Below are 16,252 nucleotides of genomic sequence, written 5' to 3'. Positions count from 1 at the left end.
CGAGGATATTCCTACAGCATCACCTTCAGGATGGAACAGAACTTTTAAATTAGTTACACTAACTTAAAGAATAAAGCAGTTTTACATGCCTGGTGTTGATGGTGCAAATGACAGATTTACTTCTTGCAGTATTTAATACAGTAATTTCTAATAGCTTTTATACCTAATAGAATGAATGTCAATGCTACAGTGTTTTACACAATTTACCATAGACTTCTCTAAGTTGACTCTTTTGTAATGAATACAGACTGAAAAGGAAGATGTTTTGAATTTCGTTTTGGATTTGGCCAATTGTCATTGTGGAAAGTGAAATCTAACCAAAATTTATGTTATACGGCAAATAGACACATTATGAGATGCAGAGGCTGCTGACCTTATAATATAAGTGTCTGCTAACAGAGTAAAAAAGACAGACTAGCAATTTAGTCTAGTAGTAAAAATCGGTTTCCAATTGCTACCCCCCTTGCCAGCCTAGTTTCCAAAGAAATTGTAGAATTTTGTGTGTCAATACGATTTATTTATTTGTTTCTTTGTTTCCAAGAACACAATGGATTTAAGTACTACTAGTAGATTCTATTGCAGAACAAAATGACCAGGTTTGCCGCAGTCAATTTTATGGAGTGAATGCAGTCATATTCAAGCTTCCCTCCCTGCCCTTTGCTTTACATAAATCTATGTCCACTTGCCATGCTTTCGCCTTTCGCCTGTCCACATAGACCAGATTTTATCAGTCCCATAAGAAGGGGTTTAAGTGGTCTTCTTGGGCAGTTTTTCAATGTCTAACCAACCTACAGTTGAACAATGTGATTCTGTATCAATGACACATTTTTATAAACTTAAGTCACACTGTATACCTAAGGACCTCCTTGCTATATGTTGGATGTACAAATGTAGGATAGCAATAAAGTGTGTCAGATTCAGTATCAAATATACATGTAGATTATGACCTAGTGTCTTGCAGGGAAAGGGACTGGGTAGTAGTTGACAACTGTGGTTAAGCCCCCGTCACATATGAAGAAATTAGCTCGGCCGACTTGTCGGCGAGCTCCAAATGGCGATTTTCGGGCGAAGTACGACCGACGTCCTGTCGATTCTACGGGCTTCGGGCGAATTTTCGGAGCTCGGCCGACGTTCGCGTGTCACTGGAAGCTGCGCTTAAATTCAGCGAGGCCTCGGCGACGATTTTTGAACTCGCACAGCTCGTCAACAGTTTGCCCGTAGCTCGCCCGAGCAACGCCCAGCGCTCGGCCAATATTCGGGCGGGCATCCGAGGATTTTAGACCCGATTTTTGGTCGGTCGGAGGTCGCCCGAACTCTTAGGCCTCGTGCGAGCCTCGCACGGGCCTTGAACAATAATCGGACGACCGTCGTCAGTGTTCCGGCCGACTCATGAAAAGTAAGGCGTGCTTCGGGCGAGCGTTGTGCAGGTGTTGATGGGAGCTTGGACGGGCCTCGGCCGAACTCCTTCTTGTTTATAGATAAAAGGAAACGACAGTTTGGTTTATAACATAAGATGATAAATGATACTGTAATATTAACTAATGCTAATTTCAACTTGTCGAAGAATGCTGCCAAACTTTTCTAATAAAAGACAATTCAATGCAAAGTTAAATTTTCATTCAAAAAAAAAAAAGTATAAATAAAATGTTGACACCGAAGACGATGCTTCTTGTTTCTATTTTGGTATTGGTTTGGATGTTTCAATTTGTATATTAATGAACTGGGGCTTGACTTTTGTGAGGTTTGACTACACTTCCTGAGTTTTTTCTCCACAAAATAACTAGTTGAAAGTCCACTGAGTCATTATAGATCTATGTTTGTCTGCCGAGGCACGCCCAGGCGTCGGCAGGGCGTCGATAGGCTTGTCAACGGTCGGTCGAAGCTCGGACGGCGTTCGCCCGAGCTTCGGTCGATTTCTATTCGGTGAAAATTTTTGGATCAGGGTTAAACGACTGATCTGTTGACTTTGTGGCTCCTGCACTTGTATTTTGATTGGTCTATAACAAAATTCCTCTTTATGTGATTATTTTCAGTGTGCCCACCTACTTCACTTGTGCCCTACAGATTTGCCACAACTCAGAAAGTAAAGTTGGTCCAAATTTGAGATTGTTACCAGGCCATTTGATTCTAACTTCGTCCGTGTCCAAGAGATGGTACCGTCTTATGTGGGATTTATGATTATTAGCGTTCGACGGACGTCGCCCGAGCTCTGTTCAATTTGTGACGGGGCAGGTTTTCAGTGAAAAATACGGCCGACGCTCGGGCGAATTTGAAATTCGGCAAGCTTCCGGCGATCTACAAAATCGGCCGATGCTCGCATGAATTGTGACGCCGGCTTTAAGGATTCTGACGATGTTTTGTGTCAAGCTTCTTTCTCCAGTCACAATATGTAGTCTGGCAGTTTCAGTATTAAATTTAAAGGTAAAAAGTGACTATGGATGACCCAGTGTCCTGTATGTGTGTGCAGGGAAAGGGACTGGGAGGTTAACAACTGTGGCTAAGGATTCTGCCAATGTTTTGATGCGTCAAGCTTCTTTCTGCACTGACATGCATGTTTGTAGGATGGAATTAAAAGTCTCCCAGTTTCAGTATCAAAGGGAAAATGTGACTAATATGGATGACCCTGTGTCCTGTATGTGTGTGCAGGGAAAGGGACTGGGTGGATGACAACTGTGATTAAGGATTCTGCCGATGTTTTGATGCAGTCACAATATCTACATATTTGTAGGTTGGAAGTAAAGTCTGTCAGTTATAGTATCAAAGGGAAAATGTGACTATGGATGACCCTGTGTCCTGTATGTGTGTGCAGGGAAAGCGACTGGGAGGTTAACAACTGTGGTTAAGGATTCAGCCGATGTTTTGATGCACCAAGCTTCTTTCTGCACTGACATGCATATATATATTTGTAGCATGGAATTAAAAGTCTCCCAGTTTCAGTATCAAAGGGAAAATGTGACTATGGATGACCCTGTGTCCTGTATGCATGTGCAGGGAAAGGGACTGGGTGGATGACAACTGTGATTAAGGATTCTGCCGATGTTTTGATGCAGTCACAATATCTACATATTTGTAGGTTGGAAGTAAAGTCTGTCAGTGTCTGTATCAACGGGAAAATGTGACTATGGATGACCCTGTGTCCTGTATGTGTGTGCAGGGAAAGGGACTGGATGGATGACAACTGTGGTTAAGGATTCTGCCAATGTTTTGATGCACCACAGTCACAATATCTACATATTTGTAGGTTGGAATTTAAGTCTGTCAGTTTCAGTATCAAAGGGAAAATGTGACTATGGATGACCCTGTGTCCTGTATGTGTGTGCAGGGAAAGGGACTGGGTGGATGACAACTGTGGTTAAGGATTCTGCCAATGTTTTGATGCACCACAGTCACAATATCTACATATTTGTAGGTTGGAAGTAAAGTCTGTCAGTGTCAGTATCAAAGGGAAAATGTGACTATGGATGACCCAGTGTCTTGTGTGTACAAGGACTGGGTGGTCGTCAACTGTGGTTAAGGATTCCTCCCGAAGCCCGGCTGCCCGTGAGCAGGTTCCTAACCGAATGCAGGTGCTAATTTGGGCCTTAACCTTCAGTCCTCCTTGACGCGCCCTGCAAAGGCTCCAACTTAACCCATTGCCCGGGGGCTGCCCTTTCACACTCCAACAGTAACCTTTTTCATTATGGGAGAACTAACCATTCTCTCACCTGGAGCCTGACCTCTGTGCACCCGGGTTCAGAGGTGCTCTTTTACTCAAACTCGGGCGAAATGGCCTCTGCGCAGGGGGCAGCCCTGCTGAGATACGGCCTTTTTATAAGCTTAGACAGGTCAAACTCCCCAGTGTGCTCCCGCTCCATGAAATGCCACTAGTTTTCCTGCCAGGGCTCTCCGCTGCTTTTCCTACCAACTTCATTAGAGCCGTGCTTCCCCCCTGAATGGCGGGATCTCGGGAGACTGACGTTTCCATCCGTGTTTGAAAATGAGATCTCTTGTTGCGAGGCGCGCACATTGTCTCCTTGTTATCACGGCATCCATAAAGATGGTGGGATGATATTCATCATCTCTTTGTTGGCATGATTGACATCATTTATGGCCATACAGGGATGTAGGCAGAGGAGTCATAAGCCGGAGCATGGGTCAGATATTGTCTAAACTACGGACACAGGGCCATCACAACTCTGCCAACGCCTCTTTGGCTCTCTTTGTTGGGGGGAGCAGCTTTGGTGGCTTTGAGTTCACACAAAAGGGGCTCACAGGATATCGGGCCTGACCAATATGGGCCCACCTCACATCCCTGACCACTAATAACGCGGCCACTAATGATATACGACCTTCGTTGCAAATGAGACCCCTTTCCATAAAAATGACTGCGCGGCTACTTTGTGGAAGTTGTGCTTCTGAGTGGTCTGGGCCGCACAAAGGACGCCGTTGTATTGATGTTTCTTTTGTAAGAAAAGTTTGGTCGGACGTAACATCCCGAAGTTGACCTTGCGTCGGAAAGGGGCTGACCTTCAGGCCAATACAGGCTGTCAGCCTCCCCGGCTTTATTGAGTCATTTAGTATCTCATCTCATGCCAGTAAAGGCCATCCAAAAGTAGCCTTTTGTGAGTCTCCTGTGAGCATGTGTATTAAGGAAGCCAATCGAAGCGAGTGCCATCAATTCACTCCATCCCACCCTGGGGCCTAATGGTCAGTTGGAGGCTGAGGCCAAGTCGTCAGAGATAAGAGGATATGGATTGTGGCGTGGGGGGTTCGACAGGCATCACACCAGGCCCGTATCTCCCCCTGACCCACAGTGGTGGTCTCCTGCTGACCAATGCCAATGAACAAAAAACAAGGCCCTCTTTCCACTACTCTGACAGCGACGGCGGAACGAACCTACAGCGACCAAAATTGGATCTGTGTGACCTTGCAATGATTTTGTAAATGGAATTTGACGCAAGATGTAGAAGTGTGATTTAAAAGACAACTAAACACAAAAAATTTGTTTTTTACCTTTGAAATTCGTTGAGCAATCTCAAGGGAAAAAGGGATGTAAAGCACCCCTTGCAAGTTTGCTTTGCTCCGACCAGTTCTGTCCAACCTTGATTTCATAAATGGAATTCAGAATTTAAGATGTACAAATATGATGGAAAAAAAGACAACAGAACACAATCATTTGTTCTTTATCCATGAAAAATTTGTTCTTTTCCGTGATAAAATTCATGCGGCGATCTGTCAAACATGCCTCGAGTTCAAAGGGGGGCCTCGAACACTCCTTGCAAGTTGGCTTCCCTCGGTCCAGTTCGGTCGACTCTGTCCGCACCGCACCTGACACCCGAGTAACCACTCACGCGCCCGACCTGATCCCTAATATGTCCGGACCATGTAATTGCTAAGGTTTGGCTACGCGCCGGTGTGCAAGGTATTAATTATGTCCCGCAGGCTACATTTATTCAAAGTTGGATGGTTTTATCCCTGGCCGGACCGCTTTTGACCTCTGCCACGGTGTCGCCACCGGGACCTGGCCATAATGCTAAAACCTGCACTTTCCATTCCTTCTTGTTATCTGCTTTCTATTCAAACAAATGGAGATTTTGATTCATGGACTTCCGTCGTTAGAGCAGAAATGCGAGGGTGCTAATATCGATCGATAGCTTGCCAGTCCGAGTGAAGCTCTCTTTATGAAGTATTTTTGAAAGTCATTGTGTTATTAGACCCATTCCCCCATTAAGCCCTGGTCACTTTGCACATGCGGTCTCCGGGAGACGCACCCGAAAACGGTGAAATATGCATTTTCGTTGCCGGCCGTAGACCGAAAATCCTCTTATGACCTAATGGAAGGGTAATGGACACAACAGTACGATTTTGCACATGCAGAAGTCCACATCCTTCATATATCCTGAATAATCTTGTTTCAGGGCAGCGGCCATTAATTCGGCACCGCACATTTCCCATGTGGCCCCGGCAAAATTTCGCTCCAACTTACGCAGCTATAAGTCCGTTCCTGGAGGGATTCAGCCGCTGTCGACTTGTTACGCAGAACCTCGAGCCGGACCGGGGAAGTTATTAGAGTTGAATGTAAAGTTTTAAGGGTGCAATCATTACGTGGCCCACGATTGCCGGCGGCGGCCTTTGCCGATGGAAGCATCGTACGCCTAAGTGGGCAAAGACGCCATTTTGGAACTGCCGTTCGTTACTGATAGAAACACCGAGGGACATTTCATCTCTGGCGCTCTCCCGGAGTTATATCAATCTCGACTGCTAATAACAAACTTCTGAGTCGCATTTGAGATGATACGGACGACAAGATGCCTCCTTGTAAAACGGTCACGTAACGCACAGCCTTCCAGACGGCACCATATATTACACAAATGGCCCTTGTTCACGACGCGGCATCCATCGTTATATGGAACAAGCTTTTTGCAAATATGATAAAAGTATGTCACGTCAATTGCGGTGATTTATATTCATTTGAGGGGCGAAGTTATGGAAGCGGAGACAACTTTATCTCACGGCGCTGCACCGCTGACGAGTTGAGAGATATTGTTTCGTCCACCAATGACCGTCCCACTAATGCGAAAGTTTCTTTTCATATTTTATTGATGTTGAGATGAATAAAGCCCAGAGCCAGAGACTTTCCGGTGGATCGATGGCGAGTTTCATCAGGGAGCAACATGGTGTGATAACGTTTCCCGTACATTAGCTCGCTTTGTACTCGGTCAGCACTCGGGGTGGCAACGCACACAAATCATACATGCATTGTGGCCTCTGTCAGCCTCAGCAGAAGTTAAGTGTGCACTCAGCAAACATGCAAGAACTTTTCGCTGCATGGTGGAAACTTTTCTGGACTGAAAGCATTTGTCTGTTCTGTACCTGTGAGTGTGGGGTACGAAATGCAGTGCTATAGAAAACTTAATATGTTTATGTTAATTGTCTACTTGGAAAGCAAAGTGTTATACTCTTACTCCTACAAATGTATGTTGATGATGTATGGTATATCTTGTAAGATCCACTATTGCTGTTAACCTGTTTTTCTACATGTATTATCATGATTAAGTTTTGGTATCATTGCAAAAATTATTGACTGGGTTAGTTACTTCATAGCAGAGAACTTCAGGTCGTTGGTGTCATTCAATCTCTCTAGGTTTTTGTTATCTGATACTTTTATGAAAACGAAAATTTGTCCCGAGGCTAGATTACATTCTGATTTTGATTACAGTCGAAATTAACTGCTGCCTTTTCTCTAGAAAAAAATGGGCGATTCCCTCAGTTTCCATTGCAAGTAGATGCACATGGGCTTTGATACAATGTGCTTTCTTTCTTTCATGTATACATGTATCAGATCATGGCTATGAAAAACACTAGATGCTCATTCACTTAAAGAGGCTATGGAAAAAATGTTTAATTTGTTACTTCTATTTCCGCTCTCTGAAGAGAAAGACTATGGAAGCTGAACTCATTCCACCACCAGTGGACTACATGTAACTTCCTACTGTGGTGATCTGTGTGGTCCAAAGGCTATAGATTGAAATGGTGATGGCACCGCCCCTGTACACTAAAAGATGTGGCAAGGACTTGTAACTACTATTTCAGTTACCTTAAGAGCAAGACTATGGAAGCTGAACTCATTTCACCACCAGTGGACTACATGTAGCTTCCTAACTGTAGTGGCCTGTGTGGTCCAAAGGCTATAGAAATGGTGATGGTACACTAAACACACCCCTGTACACCAAGATGTAGGAAGGATCTGTAACTACTATTTCTGCTCCCCACATGCAGGAAGGAGTTGGCTGAGCTGCAGAACACCCACAGGCTGTGCTCCGAGCAGGCTGCACAGCAGGCCGAACTCATCAGGCAGCTACAGACTCTACAGCTCGACACACAGAAGGGTCAGTCTGGAACAGCAACGTCTTTATTATCTTAGTCAAGAAGGCTATGTTTTCATGTGTGTGTGTGTGTGTGTGTGTGTGTGTGTGTGTGAACAAGATAACTCGAGAATGCCTTCATGGATTGTCTTCATTATAAGTTCATACTTGGTATTTGGGTAGGTCTTCTTGAGACCTCAAAATGATAAGATTTTGGGCCCCCTACTGGCTTGTTCATGTATTCGTTTTATCTTGAAGACAACTGGGTAGTAGCCTGCCGCAACTCAATGAAAGTACATTAATGTTCTTTACTACTATGAGGGTCCATGTCACTTTCACATTTACAAAACTGTAACATCTTCAATATAGTCACTGTACTTTAATTCACTGTACAGGTAGATTCTCGTAATTGTTGAGTTTTTTTTTTACTTCTATTTTTTTAAAACGTTTTTGAGTAGAAAGCTTGAAGTAAGCAATGTGCTTCTTACCCAATGCTCACAAAATATATGTGAATGAAATGAAATGAAAACTGGGTAGCTACTACAACAGCATTTGTTCTCGTACAGAATATAAATTCATGTTTTGCTGTCTTGCTGAAGTAGTCTTTTGGCATCAGATTTGCAAAGGCTACAATGTTAGGCAGCAGGGAGAACGTTTGTCATGAATTTTCAAGACTTGTATTTCCTGGCCAAGAACTTTTCGCTGCATGGTGGAAACTTTTCTGTACTGAAAGCATTTGTCTGTTCTGTACATGTGTGTGTGGGGTACAAAATGTAGTGCTACAGGAAACTTAATATGTTTATGCTAATTGTCTACTTGGAAAGCAAAGTACAGTATTATACTCTGACTTACAAATGTCTGCTGATGATGTATGAAATATCCTGTCAGACCCACCACAAAATAAAGGTTCTACTACTACTACTACTAAATTGCTGTTAACTACTAGATTGCTGTTAACTAGTTTTTCTACCTGTATAATCATGACTGTATTTCCTGGCCCACAGTTCTGAGGAACCAAGAGGATGCCTACAACTTCGAGTCTACTTCCTATCAGAAGGTAAGGGAATAAAAAGACTATTTTTTACACAACCAAGCGATTCATTCAACCGACGTTTTGGTGACCATCTGTCACCTTCTTCAAGGCAATTCTGACTGGTTCACATTGCAATGCAGCACAGGTGTCGCTGCATATAGATGCCTTCCCAAATGCAAATTATTTACATATATACAGTATGTATTGTGATGTCATTCCCTGTGACTGTATATATGTAAATACTTTGCGTTTGGGAAGGCATCTATAAGAAGCGACACCTGTGCTGTCAACCAGTCAGAATTGCCTTGAAGAAGGTGACAGATGGTCACCAAAATGTCGGTTGAATGAATCTCTTGGTTGTGTAAAAAAGAGTCTTTTTATTCAGTGACTTACCAACCTGATGAAACTATTAGTATTAGGCAGAAGGTAAGGGGATTCTTCCGCCGAGTGGTTCAAGAGGCTTTGGATTACATTCCTTTACGATTCTTAGAGACTTGGTGAAGTTGTACTTATGTTTACTGGGCACTTCTGCTGCTCAATTGAGCTTTTACATCCCTGGAACACATTAACCGTACATGTGTCTTGAAGTAGAAGACTCTGAACGTACGGCCCTGGATGGCATTATGCAATAGCAGGGCAGGAAATACTGGGTGCATAATACACTTTTGTACACCCGAAATTGGAGCTGGGCACCTTATTGTTGACTATGGATGCACCTAAATATTTGCTTAGGGTTACGTAGGTAATTGTACACTAGTATACAGCATATTCTCTACATTTAAGTGTCTGAAAAGATTATAAAGACTTTGTTTTATTAAGATCTTGAAGTTAGCATTAGAATTTCAAAGTCAAACTCTGATGAAGAAAGGCAGTACAGTTTTTGATTAGATTTTGCTGACATTCAACTTCATGTCATGTTGTACACCTATTTTTTTTCCTGTGCATCTTATTTTTTTTATAGTTTTTTAAAAATCTTTATTTAGAATTTCCAACAACAATGAAATTTACAGATACATGTACACATGCAAACACAAAAGCAACTAAAAAATGATGAACAATTTGCAATTTTTCCCGGTCAACTAATCTAACAATTGAAGACATGGTGTCCCCACTTAACTAAATGCTTCTGATTTTTCCATAGTTTTGTGCAATGATATATTCTATTCTGTTGTAATATTTAACAGCATTTCAAGCCCTGATATGTAAGACCCAAAGGAACTCAGTACTCAGATGTCTTATCTCTCCTTGGTGCTGAAGTACCTTCCATTAAACTGTGGTTACCAGTATAGCTGTCCAAGACCATAAAACTGTTATTACACAAAAGTCATGTACCTCAGTGAAAACAGAGGGTTTGTTTGTATGTTTGTCAGATTGTTTGTTTGTTTGTTTGTTTGTCTGAGTGTGTGTTCAAGTTTTTCTCCATAGCCCTGGTCTAAGATTGTCCCAGTTTAAAGTCGTTTCGTCTTGGTGGCAGAAGGTGGAGTTGGCTTGGGTTCAAATTTATGAGGATGACATGTGTGCGAGAGTAGAAGGTTTGCTTTGCATAGGCATGAAAATGCATTGGGAGAATTAGCAAGGAATCCGCAATAATGAATCACTCAAGAAATTCCCCCAAAACCCTTGATATTTCTTGGAGGAATTATTTTTTTTAAATTTCTTGTTATTATCTGGTAATGTCACTTTTGTCTGTTTTCTGTGATTCCAATTATTATGTACTTAAAAGATGGGTAATGTAAAGTAAATAAAGGATTGAAAGGCCAAAAGGTTTCTGATGCCCCTTACTATGTTTATTTTTACTTTTTAAAGTTGTAGTTTAGACAATTGTTAAAAAATCAAAGGCTTCAAGGCATATAGCTTGTTTGATGTCCTCATCCACATAGGTCAATTGTCTATACAGCAAATCCCATTGAAAGGAAAAGGTGTGAAAGAATTCTTGCAGGAAGAATTTAGACATGGATATTCATAAATATTCAGAAATATGCAGAAATAGCGAAGAGAATCAACGCGTTTGAAATGAACTGTTATCGCAGACTGCTACGAGTTCACTGGACATCACACACCACAAACAAAGAAGTCAAGGAACGCATCCACACTCTGCAAGGCCCACTCGACAGTTTCCTGTCCTTGGTTAAAAAGAGAAAACTGCAGTGGTTCGGACACGTGTCTAGGGCGAAAGGCACTCTTGCACACACAATTCTTCAAGGAAAAGCGGAGGGTGCGCAGCCGCGGGGACGTCCCCGTCGGTCGTGGATCTCAGATCTCAAGGAGTGGACCGGTCACTCAGCAAACCAGATGACGAGACTGGCGGAGAACCGCCAGCAGTGGAGAGCCTTCACAGAAACCTATGCTGCCCCGACGGCTGACTAAGCTATGGGAGAGAGTGAGTGAGTGATTCATAAAAGTTATTATAATGATCATACATGATTGTGGAACAAACTTATCCACGAGATTGAAAATTTGCATCTAAAAGTAAAAGCTTTTATTTTGCTACTTCAAAAGGCTGAGTACATATTGAGATCATGATGAACATCACATTTACAACACTTTACTGCAGAATTAGCTTTTCAAACACTTCGTATTGTCCAAGTGACAAAAGATAAAACTTGTCCTTGGCTGTGGAAGCAAAAACTTCATTGACGGAAGGGTTAGCCAAACTTTGTTGGTCTATTCATTGCACTTTCTATTTCTATTATAACATATTTTGCAGAATTAGCAAAACAGGCTCTTCAGATTGTCAAATTTATATCTAAAAAAATGAAACTTGTCTGAAATACTTGTATACAAACAAACTCTGTTACTTCATTGATTTTGTTGCACTTAAAACATACCTTGCAGAGGAAGAGAGTCAATATATTCAGATCGTCAAAATTGCAGCTCAAGAAAACTAAATTCTTGTCTGTGGTACTTCGTTGGTGCATTCATTGCACTTATAACATTGTACCATGTGCGATTGTCGTGCAATAAAGTTCTTCTATAACGCTTTGTAGAATTAACAATTTAAAGAAAAATCATATCTCTGAGAAATAAAACTTGTCTTTGGCTGTGTCTACCCAAACTTTGTTGGTGCATTCATTGCATTTCATTTAATTTGTTTTAGCAGTAGAACCACACTCAGGTCCCTTGTAACATACTTTGTAGAATAAGCATTTTGCAAGAAGTTAAGATGTCAAAATTATCCTTTTTTCTGTATTACTTGTCTACCCAAACTTCGTTGGTGCATTCATTTCTATTTCATTTTCTTTCACCAGTAGAATCTCAGACCCTAGCTTGTAACATACTTTGTAGAATTAGCATTTTGCAAGAAGTTAAGATTATGTGACAGTCAAAACCATATCTCTGGAAAATGAAACTTGTTTGTGGTACTTGTCTATCCAAACTTTGTTGGTGCATTCATGTTATTTCCTTTGTTTTAGCAGTAGAATTACACTCAGGTCCCTTGTAACATACTTTGTAGAATAAGCATTTTGCAAGAAGTTAAGATTATGTCAAAATTATTCTTTTTCTGTATTACTTGTCTACCCAAACTTCGTTGGTGCATTCATTTCTATTTCGTTTTGTTTCACCAGTAGAATCTCATATCCCTTGTAACATACTTTGCAGAATTAGCATTTTGCAAGAAGTTAAGATTATGTCAAAATTGTTCTTTTTCTGTATTACTTGTCTACTCAAACCTCGTTGGTGCTTTCATTTCTATTTCATTTTGTTTCACCAGTAGAATCTCAGATCCTAGCTTGTAACATACTTTGTAGAATTAGCATTTTGCAAGAAGTTAAGAATATGTGACAGTCAAAACCATATCTCTGGAAAATGAAACTTGTTTGTGGTACTTGTCTATCCAAACTTTGTTGGTGCATTTCATTTCATTTGTCTTAGCAGTAGAATCACACTCAGGTCCCTTGTAACATACTTTGTAGAGTAAGCATTTTGCAAGAAGTTAAGATTATGTCAAAATTATTCTTTCTCTGTATTACTTGTCTACCCAAACTTCGTTGGTGCATTCATTTCTATTTCATTTTGTTTCACCAGTAGAATCTCAGATCCTAGCTTGTAACATACTTCGTAGAGTTAGCATTTTGCAAGAAGTTAAGATTATGTGACAGTCAAAACCATATCTCTGGAAAATGAAACTTGTTTGTGGTACTTGTCTATCCAAACTTTGTTGGTGCATTCATGTTATTTCCTTTGTTTTAGCAGTAGAATTACACTCAGGTCCCTTGTAACATACTTTGTAGAATAAGCATTTTGCAAGAAGTTAAGATTATGTCAAAATTATTCTTTTTCTGTATTACTTGTCTACCCAAACTTCGTTGGTGCATTCATTTCTATTTCGTTTTGTTTCACCAGTAGAATCTCATATCCCTTGTAACATACTTTGCAGAATTAGCATTTTGCAAGAAGTTAAGATTATGTCAAAATTGTTCTTTTTCTGTATTACTTGTCTACTCAAACCTCGTTGGTGCTTTCATTTCTATTTCATTTTGTTTCACCAGTAGAATCTCAGATCCTAGCTTGTAACATACTTTGTAGAATTAGCATTTTGCAAGAAGTTAAGAATATGTGACAGTCAAAACCATATCTCTGGAAAATGAAACTTGTTTGTGGTACTTGTCTATCCAAACTTTGTTGGTGCATTTCATTTCATTTGTCTTAGCAGTAGAATCACACTCAGGTCCCTTGTAACATACTTTGTAGAGTAAGCATTTTGCAAGAAGTTAAGATTATGTCAAAATTATTCTTTCTCTGTATTACTTGTCTACCCAAACTTCGTTGGTGCATTCATTTCTATTTCATTTTGTTTCACCAGTAGAATCTCAGATCCTAGCTTGTAACATACTTCGTAGAGTTAGCATTTTGCAAGAAGTTAAGATTATGTGACAGTCAAAACCATATCTCTGGAAAATGAAACTTGTCTGTGGTACTGACGTCCACCCAAACTTCGTCGGGTTCATTCATTGCAAGGCCAGTCATGTTCCTCCCTCCCCCGTCTGCCCGCTCTGTTGTAACCCTTCAGAAAGTGACAAAGTGTGCAAGTATGATGAACGACTGCCTGATAATAGGGTTTCAATCAATGGCATACTGTATGTACAGGGGCCCATCTTGTGATCGCACTGTTGCTACAACTTTCCAACTCTTTGGGGAGCGCGATATCGAACTTTGGCTAAAAGTTTCATGGTTACTGCTGAAAGAGATCGTGTTCTGATTTATATTGTCAATTCATTGCATGAAATATTCATGCAGTTATTTCCTGATACATGTGGTACTGCCGAGCTCTCAGGACATGAGAATGTGACAGATTGTCACTTTCAGGAGCAAAAGTGTGGGCCTGCGTCCTTTGTCTCCCCTCGGCAGGTATGAATTATTGAGAGGAACACGGATCTGCCGGGGATACATCATGTCAAGAGCCCAGGACCACCTGGGTTACATGTCACTGCCTGTCTTTTCACAGTCCCTAACCTTATTGTTCCCCCACCCTTGTCGAGAATCGCCGGATAAAGGACGACCACGTCGAGCCCTCACAAACGGTGAATAATTCAGGGGTACAAATGGCACACAGCAGCGTGCGCGATCGGTAAAGGGTGGCGTAACAGGGAGGTATAGCATGTCAAGCTGTCACTTTGATCCGCATTACAGTGTCATCACCCACGTAACTGCCCCCTCCATGGGTTATATGAACCCTGGCATCATCTCGTTATGGTGCCATCACTCTTCGGCTGACAGGTGGAACAGCGCTTTCGCATGTACCGACAACAAAGAGGTGGCTGCCGCTCCGAAGATAACGACTCCGCAATTTTGACGATGGGTATCCGCGGTCCCCCGGGGGTGCTCGCTGCGATATGAGGGATGGGCCGAGAAATGATTTTGTCGTTGATTGTTGACGGGGAGATGATGGATCAATACCTTTAAGCAGGTGACAAGTTTTTATAGCCCATCTATCGGAGTTACTCGGCCCTGCGCACTGTCGCTTGATATTAAACCCTGCTCTCTCTTAACCTCTGAGCTGTTACGACAATTCCAAGTGTTCAGGACAATTTGCTCCAAGGAAAAGGTATTATGGAGGCGCAAGTCGAGCGGGGATGGCCGATTTAACAGTCAGTGTGTGTAGCGGCCACAGTCAAAGGGGTTAGTTCCGGGTTAGACACACTCGGCAAATTGCATTGACACAGACTTTCACAGGTCAGGGCGGGATAATGGTCTTTGCTCTCCCATTTTGTCCGGTACAAGCTGAAGGCCGAGATAAATGCCACCGTGGATTTCCTTTTCCGCGCTTGTTTTATCACTGCGTAGCCAGGGCTGGAAATGCTGGGTGCGACTGCACTGTTTTGCGCCCAATATTGGAACTGTACAGGTGTATAGTGTTTGACTGACAGTGTGTGTTCACCTACTAGTAGATATTTGTGTTGGATTAGTTGAATCAGTCACCATGTAAACTGAAGGTTCATAAATGAATAGAAGACTTATTAGTAGTATACATGTACATAGTATGATTTTGACATTTAAGTGTTAGAAGAAATGATAACACCTTTGTAATAAAACTGATTTTTCCTTTTCCGTGCACATTTGCAGCAGGGCTGTCTCCAGCTTCATTTTTTCCCCTGTCCCACTCACTGTTTGGGAGCCCATATTGTTGATTTTCATTGTTAAATCTGTCATTCTAAGCTTGCAAAAATATGTTTCCATTTCAATTTCATGTCCTTTTCGGACGGATGGTGTGAAATTTTTGTCCGTCCCAACAATCAAATTTCCGTCCTGGGACGGAGAGACAGGTCCTGGACACATCAATGATTTGCACTATTGTGCACCCAAACTTGGAGCTGTGCACCTAACGTTTTAACTGTGAGTGCAACTCGATATTTGTCTTGGATTATATATTTGCAAGGTCTCCCTTGGACATCAGTTACCATGTGAACTGAAGAGACCACCCTAAAGATTAATTAGTAAATAAAAGACTAAGACAGTACAATCATATTGTACATAGCATAATCTTGACTTTTAATTGTCGGATGAGAATGATAAAACCTTTGTTTTAAAAACTTAAGAAAAAAAAATTAGAAGTTAGCTACAGAATTTCATCATATTCAAGTTCTGAAGATACAGGTTGTAATTAGACTTTGCTGACACTGCTCTTTTTGACCCAATTTTTTCTATGCGCCTAGATTTTAAAGTTAGGTGCCCAAGTGCACCTCTTCCCAAAAATGGATTTGGAGCCCTGCTGCAGAGGTACGACCCTAGGAATGATAGAGTAGGGGGAACACCCCAATCCGTGGATAGAGGAAGTCCCTTATTGAATACCGAAATACATCTCATCAAATCTGCTCCCAGCTCATATCATTCTGCCCCTTACAAATAGAATAAACAGTGAAGGGATTTTTCCAAT

General features: G+C 41.6%; 1 protein-coding gene across 2 annotated transcripts in view; it reads left to right on the top strand.

Moving 5' to 3' along the window:
• The window catches only part of LOC136428967 (centlein-like), an 86,424-nt gene that overhangs the window by 32,966 nt on the left and 37,206 nt on the right, over positions 1-16,252 (top strand). For both annotated transcript variants that reach the window (XM_066418816.1, XM_066418817.1), the window contains 2 exons: positions 7,759-7,868; positions 8,849-8,901. In XM_066418816.1, coding sequence (XP_066274913.1) covers positions 7,759-7,868; positions 8,849-8,901 — 163 coding nt within the window. The remainder of the gene's footprint in view (positions 1-7,758; positions 7,869-8,848; positions 8,902-16,252) is intronic.

Source organism: Branchiostoma lanceolatum, chromosome 2 (genome assembly GCF_035083965.1).
Source record: "Branchiostoma lanceolatum isolate klBraLanc5 chromosome 2, klBraLanc5.hap2, whole genome shotgun sequence".
NCBI classification, from domain to species: Eukaryota; Metazoa; Chordata; class Leptocardii; order Amphioxiformes; family Branchiostomatidae; genus Branchiostoma; species Branchiostoma lanceolatum.
The sequence above is the reverse complement of the archived record's forward strand: the minus strand, read 5'-3'. Positions and strand labels throughout refer to the sequence as shown.